Genomic DNA, 18,316 nt, shown 5'->3' with positions numbered 1-18,316 from the left:
TATAAAATTGGAAATAAGTTTGACTCATTTATTTGAAATGTTTTGTAATACTTAATTTATAAGGGCATTCCAGTTCCGTTGTAACTATCTATTTAATTCCCGTTTTTATGTTCCCATATTAACATTACACTTTCTTCTCTTACGCTTTTGTATTATTTTTATCCAATGCGCAAATTATGCATACGACATGACTTCCATTCATTTCGCTCTCAGTAACTGTACTCATCTATTGTCTCGCTCGCACGCTCTAGTTCTTACATTTTCACTTGAGCGCAGCTTTGATCTTCCTTATGGTTGTTAATTGATTTCGGCAGGCAGTGACACACCCCACCCCTTCCCCTTTGGCACTCGTGACACTCCCATGTCTGCACAGCCCCCGCCTTCCTTGTTTCAAATTCATTCGCGCGTAACAGACATTTCTGTGTCATTTTTTGTTCTTTCACGTGTTTGCTTTGGTGCGCTTTTCGCCTGAAAAGTCCGTCTACTGCTAACACCGTTTAAACACTCTCTTTAATGCGTGCCGCGTTAAACTTTTACATTATTCGTATCCTTCTCATCCACAATTCGCACGCTAATCGGCTTGGCGCATGGACGCGCTGTAAAACGCGCCCAAAACGCCTTGAGTTGAGTTTTTGTTTTGTCGCATTATGATTTATTAGGTATTTAAGTATATTATGTGCATGTGTGTGTGTGTGTGTATCCCCTTTATAATCCTTGGGCCTCACCCATAAATCAATGCCTTTGCCTGCATTGTTTTGTTTCTTGCTTCGCATTTTTTTCTGAATTTCCTCCTCTGCCGCGTTTTATAGCTCTCCTTCAAAATTCGAGCAATTTAATGTCGTCTTTCACCGAGACAATGACCACCTGACCTTAGCTTGTATAATTTGTGTAATGATTTTTTGCGGCTTTCAGCCTTGTTATATTCGGTCTACACAAGTTTTTCTCATTATGTTAATCAAGTCTCGAGGCTGTCTCAAATGGACAAACTAAAATTGTTGACCCAAAAGTTTGCACTGTTATTTAAGTTCATCAGCTGATGAGATTTGTTAAACATTTTTCGTTTCGTTGAATTTGGTTTGAATTTAGACGCCAGTATGTGCAGCACGGTGTACCCTTTATTTCTGAAGCCAGTGTACAGTCTAATACGGCAAATACTTGTGATTAAACAAGGATGTAACTTAGCAGTGTGCACTTTATTTTAGATGCGAGTGTTCGGAAAATATTTATGGCCCATTAGTTTGTTTGCCATTTGTGAATGCGATAAGTAATAAATATATAAATTTCAAAAACGAGTTTGTTGATTCTGTAACGATTCGATAAAGATTATGAACCAACAATTATTTATTATCTTCATTGCGCAGGCAAGAAACTTACGATTATGTCAATTGCAAATACATTCTTACAATACATATATATGTAAGTATAAAGGAATATATGTATAGTTAAAAGCCAAGTTAATATTAAATTTTCAAAGTCAATCAAGTTCTTACGCGCTTTAAATGTTTTCCAAGTTTTCATGCTTGGAAAATTTTTGCAAATTTAAGACCACAATATATTTAAACATATATAAATAGAATAAATTTGAAATAATTCATTAAATGACTCAATATCCTACGCTGAAAATGCAGCAATCAAATCGTATATATACAAGTCAGATGAGTTTCAAAATGTTTACATATACATGTGTATCAGACTGTATACAGTGCCGTCCAATACAACATATAACGCTTTTGATCTTGAATGAAAATTGCCATATGCAAAAAAGAAAACGTATTCTCAATTTTCTGAGCATTTCTTATGAAATATATCTAATGAAATTATGTATATATATTCACCGTATTTTTTGTATGAATGTCCAATTTAAAGAGCATCCAGGTTGCCGTTTTTTCAGTCGTTTTTTTATAATTGATGGAAAGAAGAAGCAATTAAACTGCGCCCTTTTGACGTTTTTCTTATAGTTTTCATTCTCAACTCCCACGTTTTGGCTAGAGCTAAAACTTTCGCCTCGAGTTCCGCTAAAATCTAGCTATATGTGTGTATATATGTATGTACTTAGCACTTGTTGTTGTTGTTGTTGTATTTGTTAACTCTTGCGGAAATATGTATGAATGTGTGTCGCCTTTGTTGTTTAGGTAGTTGCCGCAGTTGTCATGTGGAATAATAATGAAAAATAATTGCACGAAAAAGAAAGCATAAACCCAAATTATGCTGCTCCAAAGCATACAAATTAAAAAATTATTTAATTAAAATTTGTATTTTTTGTCGTTTTCTTGTAATGTAAACAAATGCTTGATAACAGACAAGTGCAGTAAAGAAATCTTTCTGTTAATCCCCACAGAAAAGCGTGCCAGATTTACAGACATATTTACATTTTGGTCACTTTGCTTGTTTATTACCTTCTTCAGCTTGTGCGTCTCTTTGTGTATATTTGCTTATCTTTGCGTGTATTCTCTTGTCGCCTGATAATGGAACAAAAAAAAAATAAAATGAATTGAAAGAAACAACAGCAACACAAACATGCAACTACAACTATATACATACACAGTGCCCCCCTTCCACCCCTTATCAAATTGTTATTAAATGCGCACCCAACGGGCTTTCAATTGTTAGATTTGAATTTCATCAAATATTTGTTGTTAACATTCTCAGTCGGCGCTCGGTGAATGTTGAAGGCAAAGGCGAAGGTAAAAACAATGGGCACGCACAAACAAAACATACCAGATAAAAACATCGCACAAGGCGCTTGGCTGTCTGCCAAACGGAGCGAGCGGTGCGCGCGCTCTTTGCTCTCTTCTGTTTGTCACAGAACGTCTTAATAACAGCCCTTCTAATAACATTGCTGCTCTCTGTTTATGTTACATGATCAATGCTGCGGCAAACATTGCTGTCACCTGTAGCAGACTACCATAATTACATAAGCTGCCTGTTGCTATAAGCGCGCACTCTTGCTGCCACAACAATCTTGCTCTCTTAATTTGCCGCTCTCTTTTCTTGCAGCCAACTCTTAACAATTGTTGTTTGATCTTTTCGTTATTTCTACCTATTTCCTTTGCCCATATCGACACTTATCTATGGTTACACTTGTATTGGTTTTTTTTTTGCCATATTTGTTGCACTTTGTCTCGCTTCAGCGACTGCGTGTCTATCATTACCAGCCATCTCGCTCTCACCTGCACACACGCACACACACCTTTTCGCCTAAAATGTCAAAACAAACGTGACAAAAAAAGACAAAAAATGCAACTTGCTGCGGAAAAAGTCCAATTGAAATATTTGCAGGAAAAATAAACCGCTTTCTTTTGAAATAGTCGACAAACTTTGAAATTGCAGAAATAATTTTTAAGTAATTAAAATACTTCAATGTTTGAAGCCTAGCTGAGCTCATAGCTTAAGCATTTTTGATTGTCTCTTGAACGTAGTAATTTATTCAAATTAAAACGGCATTTGTCTGCCTTGAAATGCTACAGTCGCCTCCCGCAAAGTGTGCACAGTGCCCAAGGCGAAAGTGCGCATCGTGGCAGGAAATTTAATTAATTTGAGTTTATTTTTTCTTCATCTCATTTGCGTTTCAAGTTTTTTCTTTGTTTATGCTACTTGCTGGCCACAATTTATTTTTCACACGCGTTTAATTTCGCTTCCAATTTTTTTCGCAGCGTGTAATTTTCATTTTTGCGTAAACACATGAAATTGAGAAACTCGAAAACCAGACAAACAAAAGTTTATTTTTCATTTCGCACCTTTTTTTTCGCCCTCAATTGATAAACGCAAATCAATTCGCCTGTCATTGTTGTTCTTGTTGTTGTATGGGAAGTGTGTGGGCGCTTTTTGTTTTTCTCAGTGTGTGTGTGGGTAGTTCGCTGGGTGCAGCTGAACTTAAACAACAATTGCTGGAAATTAGTTGCAGCTAATTGATGAGTCTCTTATTTTAATTACTCTCATGTCGTGAGCTAATTCAATTGGGCCAGGCTCATATATCATCATATATTTAACAAACTCTGATACTAAATTAAATAGATTGAATAAAACAAATTAAGTTTTGTTTATAATAGATATAATGTTCCTTGATTTGTTTTATTGTGAAAGTTGTTGCTTATCCTTGCTTTTATTTTATTATTTTTTTAAATTAAGGAAATGCAAATTGCTTTTCTTTTGATACATTTTTGGCCACATCCCCATATATATAGGCCATTTTATAAAAAAGTTCAAAAGCAAATTTAATTGCTTATGTAGCTCATTTGCCTCAGTTTATTTATATTTATCTCTCACTTTATTTTTCCGTCTTAGCCTTATATCTAATCTATGTTCGCTTCGCTTTTGGCCATTCCATTCACACCTCGAATGTCGTTCATAAATTTGAACAGCATACGCGAATTAAACTGCAAACAACATCAGAATAAAATTTAAATATTTTTTTTGCGTACTCGCATTTAATTGTACCCCAAATGTCATATCGATTTACGACTTGGCCCAAAATATGATCCACTTTCAAGCACGTCAGCTGACACTTCTCTGATTTATGCCGCACACTTTCTTTAACGACATTGACTCATCGGGCTTACACATAAGTATATACCCATTGAAAATGAATAAAAAAAAAGGGTATCATGTTGTTGTGCCAATGTAACAGGCAGAAGGACACACCGACGATAAGCATCGGTAGGCGAGTCGATCTAGCCATGTCCGTCTGGATCTCAGAACCTATAAGAGCTAGAGACTTGAAATTTTGAACGAAAGTCCTCCTAGTGCCAGCGCAGTATGAGTTTGTTTCCTTTAATCGATAACTTGCCCCAGTTCCGAGAAATCGATAAAAATAGATATAAAAATCCTGTCTTTTGAGCAAATCTCTTAGGTTTTCAGAGCTGCATTCACCAAATTTGGCATGTAGCTTCTAGAAGAGTATAAACACATCACGTATCTTTCATTTTATAGCTATCGTTAAAAGACGGTGCAGAGTATCCCCTAGTCGGGCATGCCCAACTAGAGCACTTCGTTGTTTTCCTTTGATTAACTCAGCAAATAGTTTTCAACGATTTTACGCAGTTTGTTGCAACTTTTCACGATCTGTTAATTTTCGTAGCCGCGAAAAGTAGCTGAAATAATAATAATATTTGCACTCTGTATTTTGCGAATATGAACTTGCAATCTAAAAATAATGGCATCCGAAATGTGAGAAACATTTTGCACATGCCATAGAAAAACTGAAAATCACAAAAACAAATAAATAAAATATGTATGTTTAATATTCGAGTTTTGTATATGCCGGAATTTTAAGCTGCTTGCAGCTTGTTTTTGTTTATTATCGAATTTTTCTGGTCGTTCTGGACTTTTTGCTGTTGTTCAACAAATGCCAAGTGGCTAGTCAAATCGTATTCTATACGTATGTTGTTCGACTATTTTTAGGCATTTGTCTATAATACGCAATTATGATAAATTATTCGTATGGGCGAGCTCTGTTTACTTCCACACAGACAACTCACAAAGAACTCGCACACAGCAACTCACATGATTCATGTCAGTTGTTTTTGTTGTTGTTGTTGTTGTTGCTTTGATCCATTCGCTGGCCAACTAATCTATATGCATATTTCTTGCAACTTGAGGGAATCAACTGAGTAATTTACGAGTTTGCGACAACAACATTCAAATTCTTGTCTAACATATAATCTATAAAATTGAAAGTCTGTTAAGATCTCTGTTATATTTAAAGCTAAAAGTTAAGCAAGCTCTTTTAAGCTGTTAGAAATATGTGCTATATATAACAAAAGCGAGAAAATATTTAACTTGAAGTGGCCCGCTGCGAGGCACGCAGAGTTCCGTCAAGATATGCGGAAGTTGCATAAAGAGTCGCATCCAACGAGCGCTCCGCACAATAAAATGGTGCAAAAACTCGAGCAAAAGGTTAAAGGACTTTATTATGTCGCCTTGGAACGGGAACGGGAACAGGCCCAGGCTCAACTCAGCACGGCAAAGGATGCGTCGTCTAGTGGCCTTTAAAGAGCTCCAAAAGAGTCAGCAAAGTGAAAGAGAACAAAGCTGGCTTCCTTTTCCGCAGAGATAGACTTTAATTCTTGCAATATAAATGTGTCTATATGATTTGTCAGTTTGTAGAACTGTGCATGACTATCACTTGTTTGAATAACTTTTAATTAAGCAAACATTTTTGAGATGCTTACAAGCATTCTCACACAATGACATCACGCCCAAGTCTCAAACTCATGTAGAATTAAATAAGATGATTATTCAGTTATTGTTCAACTACAGAAGCAGCATTGTTTATTATTCTACAGAGGCCTCTGAACTGGCCCCGGGATCAATGCAGTGCAAACAGTAGCAAAGTTTTAAGTGTCCACTTCAAAGAATTTCGCACCATCTTTTGATCAACTTTTATCCATCTCAAGTTGTTCTTAAGCCCACGCATAACATTCGCAGACACAACATTTTGCAGTTGGCCCAAAAGCTGTTGGCGGCCAAAAGGCTGCACATTTGAATTTGGCTTGGAAAAAACAAGCTTCGAACTGGGTTAACAGCGACGATGTGTGTGTGTGTGTGTTGTGTGTGTGTGTGGGCACATGATAAACAAATTAAGTTAACAGCCAACGTTCAAAGCTAGCAAAACTATGCCCAATGCTGATTGGAAAACTCGCACGTACACACACACACGCACACACACACACTTAGCACACAACACAACAGTGTCAGCTGCTGCCTTCCCCCCTCTAACCTCTCTTCGAGCTCAAAAATACACACCTGCCTTGAACTGAGCTGCGTGAACAGCAGGCGGCGCATAGTTCAAATCGAACACCCTCAAAAAAAAAAAGACAACTGCAACAACAACAACAACAAGATCGGGACAAACAAATAACGCGCACTTCCTTTTCCGCCGCGGCGGCTCTGTGAGTTTCCCCTCGCAGCCCGTCAACTCGATTGCATTCCAAAAATAGTCGCACACTTTGCCATCGTCGTTGTTGTTGTTGTTGCCTGGCATTTTCATATAAATCACATTTTAATGTGCCGCATCTTTCGGTAAAAATTCTCCCGCACTTTTGTTTACCTTCCCCGGGCGATGTGCCACATGTTGAGAGAAGTAATCTGCGAGAGAGCCAGAGATCTCGATAGTTATGTAAAATATATGCAAACCAATTTATGCCTAACCATACTTCTCTCTCTCTCTCTCTCACTCACTCTCTCTTCTCTCTCTCTCTCTCTCTAAGTTGCAGTAGCATTTGGCATTTGGTTTGCCCTTCTTTTGCCTGAGGGCATTTCTTATCTTTGAATGGGTTTGTCGTCAAAATGTGCCACACGCATGACAAACGATCCATCAAAAAGCTGTGAAAAAAAACATTTGAAATGTATTATTTAAAGTCATTTCAGTTCTTTGACCTTTGGACTTTAAATGTTTCTTAAGTCTTTATTTGAAGGAACAGCACAATTTTAGCAATAAGATTTTAATTTGGCATAATATGTCCCATAAAACTCTGCTCTGCTCCTTTTCCTTTCTCTTCTTTTCCTTTTATTTTTGTCCTTAAATGTTTTCTTACGCTCTCAAACTATTTAATTTTTCTTTCAACTCTTTTTGCGACATTCTGAAACGTTTGTTTGCGAACATTTGTATCCAATATCAATCCTCAGGTAAGGGCATTCAGTACCGCATATGCTCGGTCGTTTGGAATACCCTCTTATTTCTGATTATACAATTCCATATACTTTGCCAGCATTTCCTTCGGGGTTTATTTTCAGCGACACATGCAAATGGAAATGACATTTGCTGGGTTGCCTTCGGCTGCGCCTCCCGCACCTCCAGAGTGTCCCCTCCCCCACGCTCCCTGCTTCCTCCTCCCTGGTGAGCTTCTGAAAGGTCAGCTTATGTGGCACACTCTATGCGATTACGGCTCGCAGATTGCTGCTCCTCGAGGGGAATACGGCGCAGCACGCAGCTGATTCATTAAGTGAACTGAAATAAAATGTAAATTATTTGTATATGGAGGTTACGGACATGTGTGTGTGTGTGCATAATATTTAGATAGTCAGGGTTAGCCCATTAGTCGAGGAGGGTACGAGGAGGTACGCATATCAGCTACGGCTTCAGCGTGGCGTGAAATGCATTTGATAAATGCGTGGCACGTGCGGAGTTTGTCCAGGTTGTTGAAACATTTACAGTTTGAAATGCTGCCAGAACTTCAAATTTGGTAGCTAGCCAAATTGGCCGCAATTTGTGTTGCCCCATTTGATTATGCTTCTATTTGTGGGCCTGGCCATAATCAAAGCTAGGCCCAGCAGCGCATTTGTTCAAGTCAAAGCCTCAGCAGTGAAAGGCATGACAATGGCCCTTCTGCTCGAATGCCACTTTGCGCGGACAGGTAGACAGGTGAGACAGACAGCCAGTCAGTCAGACAGACAGACTGTGAATTGTCTGCCTGCCTGCCTGTCTATCCCATCATTTGCGTTCTTTTTGCCCATGTCATAATTACATGACATGCCAGCCTAATTGCAATCAACAGGAAGCATAAAATGCACAGATGCAGTTATGGGATGCCATATACGATAGCTAACTGCTCATAATTATAGTCAGAGCTTGGCCTACCCTAACCCAAAAAGCACTGGCATGGTAGATTAGCTTTTAGTTTAAAGTTGGCCTAGTAGAAAATACCGCATTTGCTATGCTTTATATGTAGCTGTTAACTTTGAGAGGCACATGAAAAGTAATGTAACTAATCTATTTGATTAGTTGTTGTTGACATATAAAATATAATTCTATATATGTAGACAACGAAGCACCTCCTACTTTTAACTCTTTATTATTGACAGCAGGGTATCTCGTGGCTTAGCACAGTTAACTATGCCATGCTTTTTATGTAGCTGTCAACTTTGACAGGCACTTAAAAAGTTATTAAACGGATCCATTTGATAAGAGTTCTATTCATAAGTTTGAATATGATTAACGACAAATAAAATATAATTCTATATAAATAGACAACGAAGGAGTATCTGCCAGCACCTCAAACTCTATTCACTGCAGGGTATCTCTTAGCTTAGCACTTTGCAATGCATTTTATGTAGCTGTTAACTTTGACAGGCACATGAAAAGAAATTTAACGAATTCATTTGATTAGAGCTCTAATCATAAGTTTGAATATCATTATTGATATTTAAAATCTAGTAAATCTTTAATCATATATATAATTCTATACAAATAGCACCTCATACTCTATTGACTGCAGGGTATCTCTTGGCTTAGCACGCTTAACTAGTTTTTTTTGTAGAACTTTAAACGATTTTGTCGCCCACATCCGCTTCCGGTTTTCGACTCACGCCACCTTCAGTGCAAGCTTGACAAGGGGTAAAAATTCTTCAAAATTTGTGCTCCTCAGGGTTGTTGCCGTGCCGCAATCAATTCAATAGCAACGGGCGGCCAATAACAAACTCTTTTTCATGTTAGCCTCTGCCTCTGCCAGGGCAACCGGGGCGGCAGTTCAGTTCGGCTCAACAGTTTGTCAATCCATCAAGTCCTGACCAACCCGGGGCGCATGTGTCACTGACCTCCAGTTGGCTGGCCACAGACACCGCTGCACCAGCGCCTCTGCCCTGGGCTGTTGCTGTTGCTGCTGGTCAGTCAGGTGTTCCATGACCTGGGCTACCGCCCCCCTCCAATCGGGCACTCAGGCATAGTTTGCACGTTTTCGTTTGAGCAAATGCTTAAATTGTTGCAGAGAATTATGTTTTAAAAGGGTTGCATTTCATAATACCAAACTTTGGGGTTCACTTGAGTTCGTTGGGCGTGTCATTCGTGGTTGATTGTGAAGATCTAATCTACATATGTATACTTATGCAGGTCGCCTGGCGATATCTCTCTGTTGAGAGAGTCAATCAACTTAACAACTTAACTAAACATGCATTTTCACTTAGTTCTCTAGAATTTCCGGGTTTCACTCTAGTGTACTGCATTTTTGTGTAGTTTTTATTATTGCTGCATTTACGTGACTTTTTGATCATTTGTATTTTTATTCTTTCTCTATTAATAGCACAAAAATTTACTTGTTCACTAAATAATTGATGATTACTGAGCTAATTATATTTTATAATGTAATTACATCATTATATTCACTTAATAGTATTAAGCTAGTAAACATTCTGATGTGTTTTTGTATAAATCCATACACTAAGTTAGGAAAGGAGTGGAAAATGGGTGGAAAAAGGTTGAATGCAATCATTTTGTTGTTTTTATCCGTTTTTATTTCATTTCAAGAGTTTTACTCTTTAAGTTCAAGTTGTAAGTTTCTATATATATAAGTTCTCAAAGATCTCTCTCTCTCTCTCTATATATGCATCCTGATAATCCACGCTCACGTCAGAGCTGTGTTGATTTGTACGCTTATCTAACAATCAATAAACAATCAGATTTATGTGCTGCACAGAGTCTCGCTGACCTCGTCATTAAATGATTTCTGCTGCCCCACATTTGCAGCAAGTGTTACTCATGTAGTTACTTAGTAGCCTATATTACGCATACTCAGCATTGACCCAATGGCTTTTCGAAACTGGTTTCAGCTGCCGCTGCTATCGCAATTGCGCAAATTACTTTATATATATATACACATATATATTTATAAACAGATCTGGCTTTGTGTCAATAGATACATCCGTTGCCCAAATAACACGCCAAGCCGGACTCAATTCACATTGATTTGCCTGCGTTTGGTCTCTGGCGTATGTCATATATGAATATCATCTATCATCGCATCGTATCGCATTGCTGGGCAAATTAAGGTGCTCGGGCAGCGGAACAGACTGTCAGACATGAAATAACTGACAGTAATAGCTCCAAGGTCAGGCCTACAGATAATGGACCAGCCAACTGACCAGCCCCGCCCTCCTTCGACGCCCACACACACACACAGCATTCTCTCCATTTCTCTATCTGCATGATTGATGATAATCAAATATTTGCACTCGTGCAAATGAATTACGCTCGCATAGTTCATAAAGCTGGCAAATTTGTATTTATATAAAAACAAAACGCGCGCAGAAATTATTGCATATTTATTTATAAAACGCTTAGCATTTGCTGCCTGGCTCTTTGTTTTCTTGGTAAACAACTTTTTAGAGGCAGCTGAAAGGGGTCGTGCTCAGTGTGTATATATTTTCTATATAGTTTCGACTCGTCGATGTGTGTTTTTGTAATAGAACTCGTTTAATGAAATTCCAGTCGCGTCTGCGGCGTTATGTGATATCACTGACTCAGAGACTTACGCAACGTATTGGCTTTCGAACACTTGCGAGAGGGTCGCTCAAAAGGGTCTTCAATTCTCTCGAAATTCAATATGTTTTTGCAAAGCGCTGATGTACACGTGAACAAGCTTATATAAATGCTATATCTACCATTTGGTATTTTATAAGAAGAGTTTGTAGCCCAACCTTTATGCGAAACCACACTAAAACACTAAAAACTTTCATCTAATTAAAAATCATCTTCCAACATGATCCGTCTATATGCGGATGTTTGTGTCTAAGGTTCTGTAGATTTCTCAGCCCACACCCAATTCTATTTGCCTGGCTGGAGACTCGCTAGACTTAGCTGATGTCAGCAATTAGCTTGATTAACGCCCGTGCTTAGGCAATTAAATTCAATTGCTTAAGTTGCCAGAAAATTATGCAAAACGCACTTTTCACCTCGACGTCGCTGACTCAGCCCCAACTGGCCCAGTTCGGATGAGAAATCTCAAATACTACTTTACATTGTTGTTGGGCCCGCAAATGCTAAGGTGCTACGAACTCCCACTGACCGAGTGTCTGCCAAGCTGCCGCATGCCGCGCATTTTTGTGCTGGCCACCTTTTCGCTTTGGTTTTAATTTGCATTGTTTTAAAGTTAATTGTACGTCAGCTTTTAGTATTGGCTCGCTGCCCAGCAAAGTGCCACAAACAAAACCCGAAAACCATACGAAATTTAATTAAACGAACGCCAAATTGCATTTGCGCACAACTCTCGCGTAACTCAATTCATTTTCATTTTCATTTTGCGTTGCGAGCTGCGCTTTTTGCCCACTATCGACACGAAATTGTGTGGCGAATGCCGCGCGACGGGCGGCGCTTGCACAAACAGGCGGCGCTTGCACAAACAGGCGTTAGACAAGCGATTGCCATTTGCCATAACCACAGCTTAATTAAATCAAATTTAAAGCTTATTAAAATTTGACAGATGTGAGTTAATTGGCACATCCACGCTGTCAAAAATGCGGATAAAGTTACGATAATGACAAATAATATATACTACTTATTGCGATTTCAATTTAGTCAATTAAGGCACTTTAAACAGACTGATTTTGTTAATTTTTTCGTAAAATAGTGGAAATGAAAGCAGCTAGAAAATAAGTTTCAAAGAAAGGAATAGAATCGGAATAGTAGAGAGAGGGAAAGAGGAAAGCGTGAGTCTGGCGAATCTGGGCAGAGAGAATGAACGCAAATAACAAATAAAGAGAAATTTTTAATAAATAAACGAAAAAAAGAGAGAGAAAAGGAGATCAAGGAGAGTTAGAATCTTAATACTATAAAAATATATTAACTAAATTCCTTTATAAATAGTGCAAGTATAACTTAACTTAATTCGTGAGAATCGCAAAGAAGGGCGAACAAAGGCATTGGTGTCTCTAACTTTTCGGTCTGAAGCCGCACAAGTCTTTTCGTATTGGAAACTTTTTTTTGTGATATAATAAAGATAAAATGAAAGTATAAATAATTATTTGCATATAAATTTTTTGCTAATCTTCTTGACTGTTCACAAATATCGCGTCATTCGTCGTTCTATCAATTTGAAATTCCATCAAAATTGTCAGTTTTAATTTGCAATTTGCATAATCTGTTGTTGTTTGTTTGTTAAACGCCCCCTCGAAACGCGAAATTGTTGCAATTTAAGCGTAGCTATCAGAGAGGTTCTCAACTGATTGAGTGTGTGTGGGTTTTCGAGTGCAATTTATCAATGGAAAGACTTGCTGCAATTCAGTAACAGCTCAAAGCGAAGCTCAAGTCGGACAACACAAATTGTGACAATGAATTTGCGTAGCAGCCGCTTGGCCAAAGAAAGCCATATAAGGCGACTAGTAGGGTTATGGGTAAGGGTACGGCTACGGGTACGGCTACGGTGCCATGTGCCATTTATCAAAGCACGCCATTCATTTGCAGCGAACGCACTTGGGAGGGAACACGCAAAGCACAGCAAATCGCAGACCGCCGCCCCACATGTTGTTGGCCGAAGGTTCAACAACCCGCGGGCCGAGTAAACGCCTCGTTCAAAAAAAAAAAAAAAAACAAACATGCGAGAAAGAATGAAGTAAAAAATCTGTGGCAATAATTTTTAATGTAAAACAGAGGCGCATAGCTCTTTGAATATTTGCTAGATGAGATCACATGAAAACTGTTGGGCTGAAATTGGGTTGGGTTGGGTTTGGAAATTGTCGGGAATTGAAACTGAAATTGGAAGGGAGCAGCACATTAATAATAATTACGCGACCGGCGGCTTGACATCTGTTTGAAGTTTATGCTGGCACCGCGTGCGCTACTCTAAATGCGCCCGCCCATGGATCACTTTCCGCTGACGATGGAGTTATTACAATGGACCCTATAAATAGCCAGATCGCTCGAATGAAGATCGGCACGCAACCGCGTTTTGTTTTCATTTTGTTGCCTTTATTATTTTGACCCTATTATCGTTTAGCTGGTACGAGCTGTAATTCTTGTTGATGGCGTCTTCAGTTCGTATGAAGTGAAAGATCATTGCTGGAAAGCCAGCTTGATTCAGCTTAAGATTAACTATATAAATATAAAAGTAAATAATATTCGAGATATTTTTTATATCTTTATATTTTGGCTTACAAGTTTCAACTAATATGGGCTTTAAGCCAGCTTGACTCAGGCTGAGATTAACTATATATATAAAAGTAAATAATATTTGGGATATTTTTAATATCTTTATTGAAGTACTTTCTGTAGCTACTTATATATAGTTTCAAGAAAAATATAGTTCAAATCGCTCAGAAAACTTTATTTTTTATTCGATTACTGTAAAGCTAATCAATATGAAATACATCAGAAATTGAGAATTGATCACATACATAAATCAACTCCTAAAAGATATTTTCTCAATTGTCTCACTCTTAACACAATTTGACTTTTCACAGCTCTAAATATTCTATTATATCAGCACTCAACAGAGTTTTATCTTTATACACACTTAAACACATTGGGTTTAAGAGTCAAATTCAATGTTCCCTCTCCCCTCTGATTGTGGGCTCTTGCTTAAGCACCCCCGCTTGACAGGCCTAAGCAGTACGCCTCTGTCGGTCCCCTTTACGATTTGCTTTGTCTTTAACAAATGTGAAGCAATTGAAGTTTTGGTTGTTCGTTTGGGTTGTTGTTCGCTCCCATCAGACCCCAACTCCAACGACGACAAACGACTCGATGAATGTCGGCACTGTCCGTGCTGTTCTTTGACCCCTGCCCCCAGCCCAAGCTGGAACATCTCCCCTCACGGCTGTGGCTTGTAGTCTGTCGTCTTGGGCTTGTCATTTGCCAATTGGCATTTATGTTTTTGTAAATTGATATTTCCGTAGGGTGCAGTCCGAGTCGCTATAGCTACCACATAAATTTGATGCATTCTAAAAACAATTCAACTAATTTGCTTTCTTTCCATCTCTTTTTGTTGCAGGTACGTATCAAAATATATGTTTATATATTCAGAACCCGTTTTATCTGAACACTTAACGCGTAAGTTTGTACTCTAAATCAGTTTATAAATCGCCGAAATCAATTCGGCCCGGTTTTATTAATATAAGGCAATTAATTAAAGCTGTTAAGTGGCTCAAAACAATTTGCAGCTCGTTTAAAGCACCGGCATCAATGGGTTAAGTGCCTGCACTCCCTCCATTTCTGTGCAGCTACGTGCCTAATTGAAAGTTCAATGGATTTTCAGCAGCAACAGCTTTACGAGAAATGCCCGCAGTTGTCCCCACTCTGCCCCCCTCCAGCCTTGAGAGACCTCTCATCTCTCGAGTGCATTTCATCTGCTGCCTTTTCAAATGAATCTCGCTCGAGTTCGGGGCAGCTGCCAGCTGCAAACTTAATTTCCTTGCCCAGCCATTTCTGCTGTAATGCCAAAACAAAGGCACTTAATCATCTCCAGATTTGCAGACGTTCCCAAAAGTTACAAAGATATGAGTTTAATTACTCAACGACGGACGCGCCCTTCAATTTGTCGCGTCTCAGTCTGTCTGTCGTCTAGACGAGTTCGAAGCCATTTCCTCACTTTTCGGCTTCCATTGATTTTGGCTATTCGTGCATATTATTTTGGCTGACCACGCGGAAACCCGTCTGCCTTTGCGACACTCATCTATCAGAGCTCAGCGTGTGTCTTCGGTGTCCTTCAAGTAACTTTTGTTTGCACCTAATTCATCAAACTCTCCTCGAGCTGAGATGAGTTTAGTTGTATTAAACAAGTTAAATGATGTCAGCAGGTTAATAAGCATATACAAATAATTATTTAAATCAACTGTTTTCACTTTTGCAACTTTACGAATAATTTGATCGGCGCTTAAACTGAAGAGGCAGATGTAAGCCGAAATTTGAACCCAAATCTACAGGTAGATTAAGTTAAGCCAGCTTTGCCTTAAGCCATACGATGTATTCGTGGGTTACTCGAAAACAAGAGATAATCTGTTGATTTTCGTTTTTGTTCGGCTAATCTCTTGCTTAAAACTCTAACGCCAGCTTAAGAGTTAGCCGATATACATAAGTCAGGCTAGCTTGTTGAGGCAGGCCTAACTTCTTTGCCACTCTACACTTTATGAAAACCAAATTATATAAGCTCTAAAGTCTCAGATTTTCTTAACTATGTTCAATCAAAACAATAAGGCTTTAAAGGCCTGAAAAATTGATAAATTCGTACTCATAGAAATATCTATTTTAGTCGAATCCAAAAGCTGAATAAAAAATAAAACAGCTTTAAAAGAAAATATACAACATTTCAGCCGGAATGTCAGCTTTATTTCTTATCCCAATAGCATCTCGGTTATATAAACTATTAAATCTACTTTACCAAAACTTGAAGTTAACCTCTGTGCTTACTTGAACTTTCGAGTTTTTAAGCTATTTAGTCTCAGTTTATATTAAAGTTCAAATTAAAACGTCGGCTATTCGGTTTTCTAATGGCAAACGTGTTCATAAAGCTTGTAAATACCTAATAGTCGATCTATGCTTCAATATGCTATCTTTTCTATGACCATAAATGATAAGGCCAGGTAATCTTATCACTTGTTAATGAACTGATTTGCTGCCTTCATTTTTAGTGCTGCCAATGTAAACTGTTGTCAGCATTATTTATAGATTGGTTGACCTTGTCATTTGAGGAAAGGTTGCAATGCAAATTGAAATCGTGCTTTTAACGAATTTACCTGGATAGTTCTGCATCCTTGCAGCAATAATATGAATAAAAATAAACCAAATATGAATATGAAATTGAAACCAAGCGAGGGCAATTATTATTTGTTTGCTCGCGTTCTGTGCTTCTGTCAGCTGCTGTCGGCTTAGGGCAAAAGTGCAAATTGTGCTGCCAATCGACATATTGATTTAGATTTAACTACAACTATTCAGTTATGCACCAACTATTCTATGTGCCGCAGCAGATGTTGGCCAGGTGTCTGCAACGATTTGCACTCGTTTTATGGGCGACCTGCGAATGCAGGAATTCGAAATATGCGAAAGGTGCCAACTGACAAATGCAATTGGTGAGGAGAGGCAATAAAAGCGCCGGCCTCTATGTCATAGGCGAACACGTGTGCCCTACGGCGTTATAGAATTTTGGAAATGCCGAAATTAAAAAGCAATCAGGGAATAACCCAGGCACAGCCATAATTAGCCAGCTTGCACTTAGCCAGAAAATGCACAAAGCGATTTTGGGCGAGGGGGCGGCGCACAAAGGTTAACCGCGCCTACCTGTTCTCACACACGGGCGGCTGTGGGCCGGCTGTGGGCTGTGCGGCATTCGATCAGCTACCTGTGTGCGATATATAAACAGCCCGGCGTCTGTCCAATGTCAACAGTTGCACAGCAGCCTTCAAAGCAAACGCACATCGAAGTTTCTCTCGCATATTTGTGAAACATCATCATGGCTACCTACACTTGCACACAGTACGTGAACTTCATGGATCCCGCCAGCTATGGTGCGATGTCCACCACATATACCCTGGACGCGGCTCGGTTTGGCCAGCATGACTTAGGTCTCTTCATGGAGAGCCTGGAGACAATAGCTCGCATCGAACGGGAGCGCCACGAGCGACGTCAGCACCGGCGCAAGCAGCGGGTGCAGGAGGCGCGCATTGCGGAGCTGGAGAACGAGCGCAGCGTCAGTCCGACGCCCAGCGCGGAGGAGGCTGTGGATGAGCCCCTCATGTATATGGAGGCCAAGTGTATACCCTATGCGATCAGTGATGCCCTGCCAGTGCCCGAGAAGGGCGCACCCGACTATGATGTCTGTGACGACGAGGCCTATGGCAGTGCTCGTCAGTCGCCCCGAAGCAGTGTCACCTACTGCAGTTGCGCCGGCGTCTCCAGCACCGGACTTGACTCCGATTCAGCCGAGTCGGGCATTTATGGCACCTCATCGCCGACACCATCGCTGCGTCCACGCTCGCAGGTCATTAGCAAGCCCAAGCACCGCACCACACGCTCCCGCATCATCAGCATGGTCCTCAAGCGGGAATATGCCAAGGCGCCCTCGGCGGAGACAGTGCATCATTCCGAGGACTGTGATCATCTGCTCAACAGCACCATCAAGCATCAGTATGACCGATTGTCATCGAAGTCGCGACGCGGCATTGCCTGCCCCCAGGGCTCGGCCGAGGAGCGTTTTCTGGACAAAGCCCTGCGCTACTTGACCTTGTGATTGGCACGGTTCTCGCAGTGCCTATAGCTTTAATCCATACTATTATACTATACTATTATATATATATCGTTGAGATTTGTTTGCAAAACATTTTATATTAAAATTTACGACACAGAAAGCAATTTAAGATGGTTTTAATGACTGAAGTAGCTCTTGACATAAGTTTCACTGAAATGTCCAGAGAGAGGTGGTTTAAGAATATCTTCTGACATATCTATATGAAACGCTGCTTATGCTTATGCTAAATAAACGTAAAAGCCAAGTTTGTTCAAGTTATCTTTAAAAAGCTTAAAGTGTTTTATAGAAATACTTAACTTTGACCTATCCTTCATTTACATGTCTGACCAATGCAACATTTTGGGTTTATAATTTAGAAAGATGTTTAAAATAGG

The 18,316-nt window shown here is 39.4% G+C and overlaps 1 protein-coding gene across 1 annotated transcript; it reads left to right on the top strand.

Annotated features, from left to right (window-relative positions):
- Nucleotides 1-17,126: 17,126 nt before the first annotated feature.
- On the top strand, nucleotides 17,127-17,978 carry dunk (disrupted underground network). Its single transcript, XM_064697835.1, has one exon. It carries the CDS (start codon nucleotides 17,148-17,150, stop codon nucleotides 17,922-17,924), a length of 777 nt encoding a protein of 258 aa, XP_064553905.1. The 5' UTR covers nucleotides 17,127-17,147; the 3' UTR covers nucleotides 17,925-17,978.
- Nucleotides 17,979-18,316: the final 338 nt, after the last annotated feature.

The sequence above is a fragment of the Drosophila montana genome, unplaced genomic scaffold (genome assembly GCF_035044405.1).
Source record: "Drosophila montana isolate Dmon_TW-CO22-7 unplaced genomic scaffold, ASM3504440v1 contig_402_1, whole genome shotgun sequence".
NCBI classification, from domain to species: domain Eukaryota; kingdom Metazoa; phylum Arthropoda; class Insecta; order Diptera; family Drosophilidae; genus Drosophila; species Drosophila montana.
Note: the sequence above shows the minus strand (reverse complement) of the source record. Positions and strands in the feature narration are given on the sequence as shown.

Bases quoted from the DNA above. Each gene is read 5' to 3' on its own strand.
- dunk (XM_064697835.1), top strand. From the start codon at position 17,148: ATGGCTACCTACACTTGCACACAGTACGTGAACTTCATGGATCCCGCC.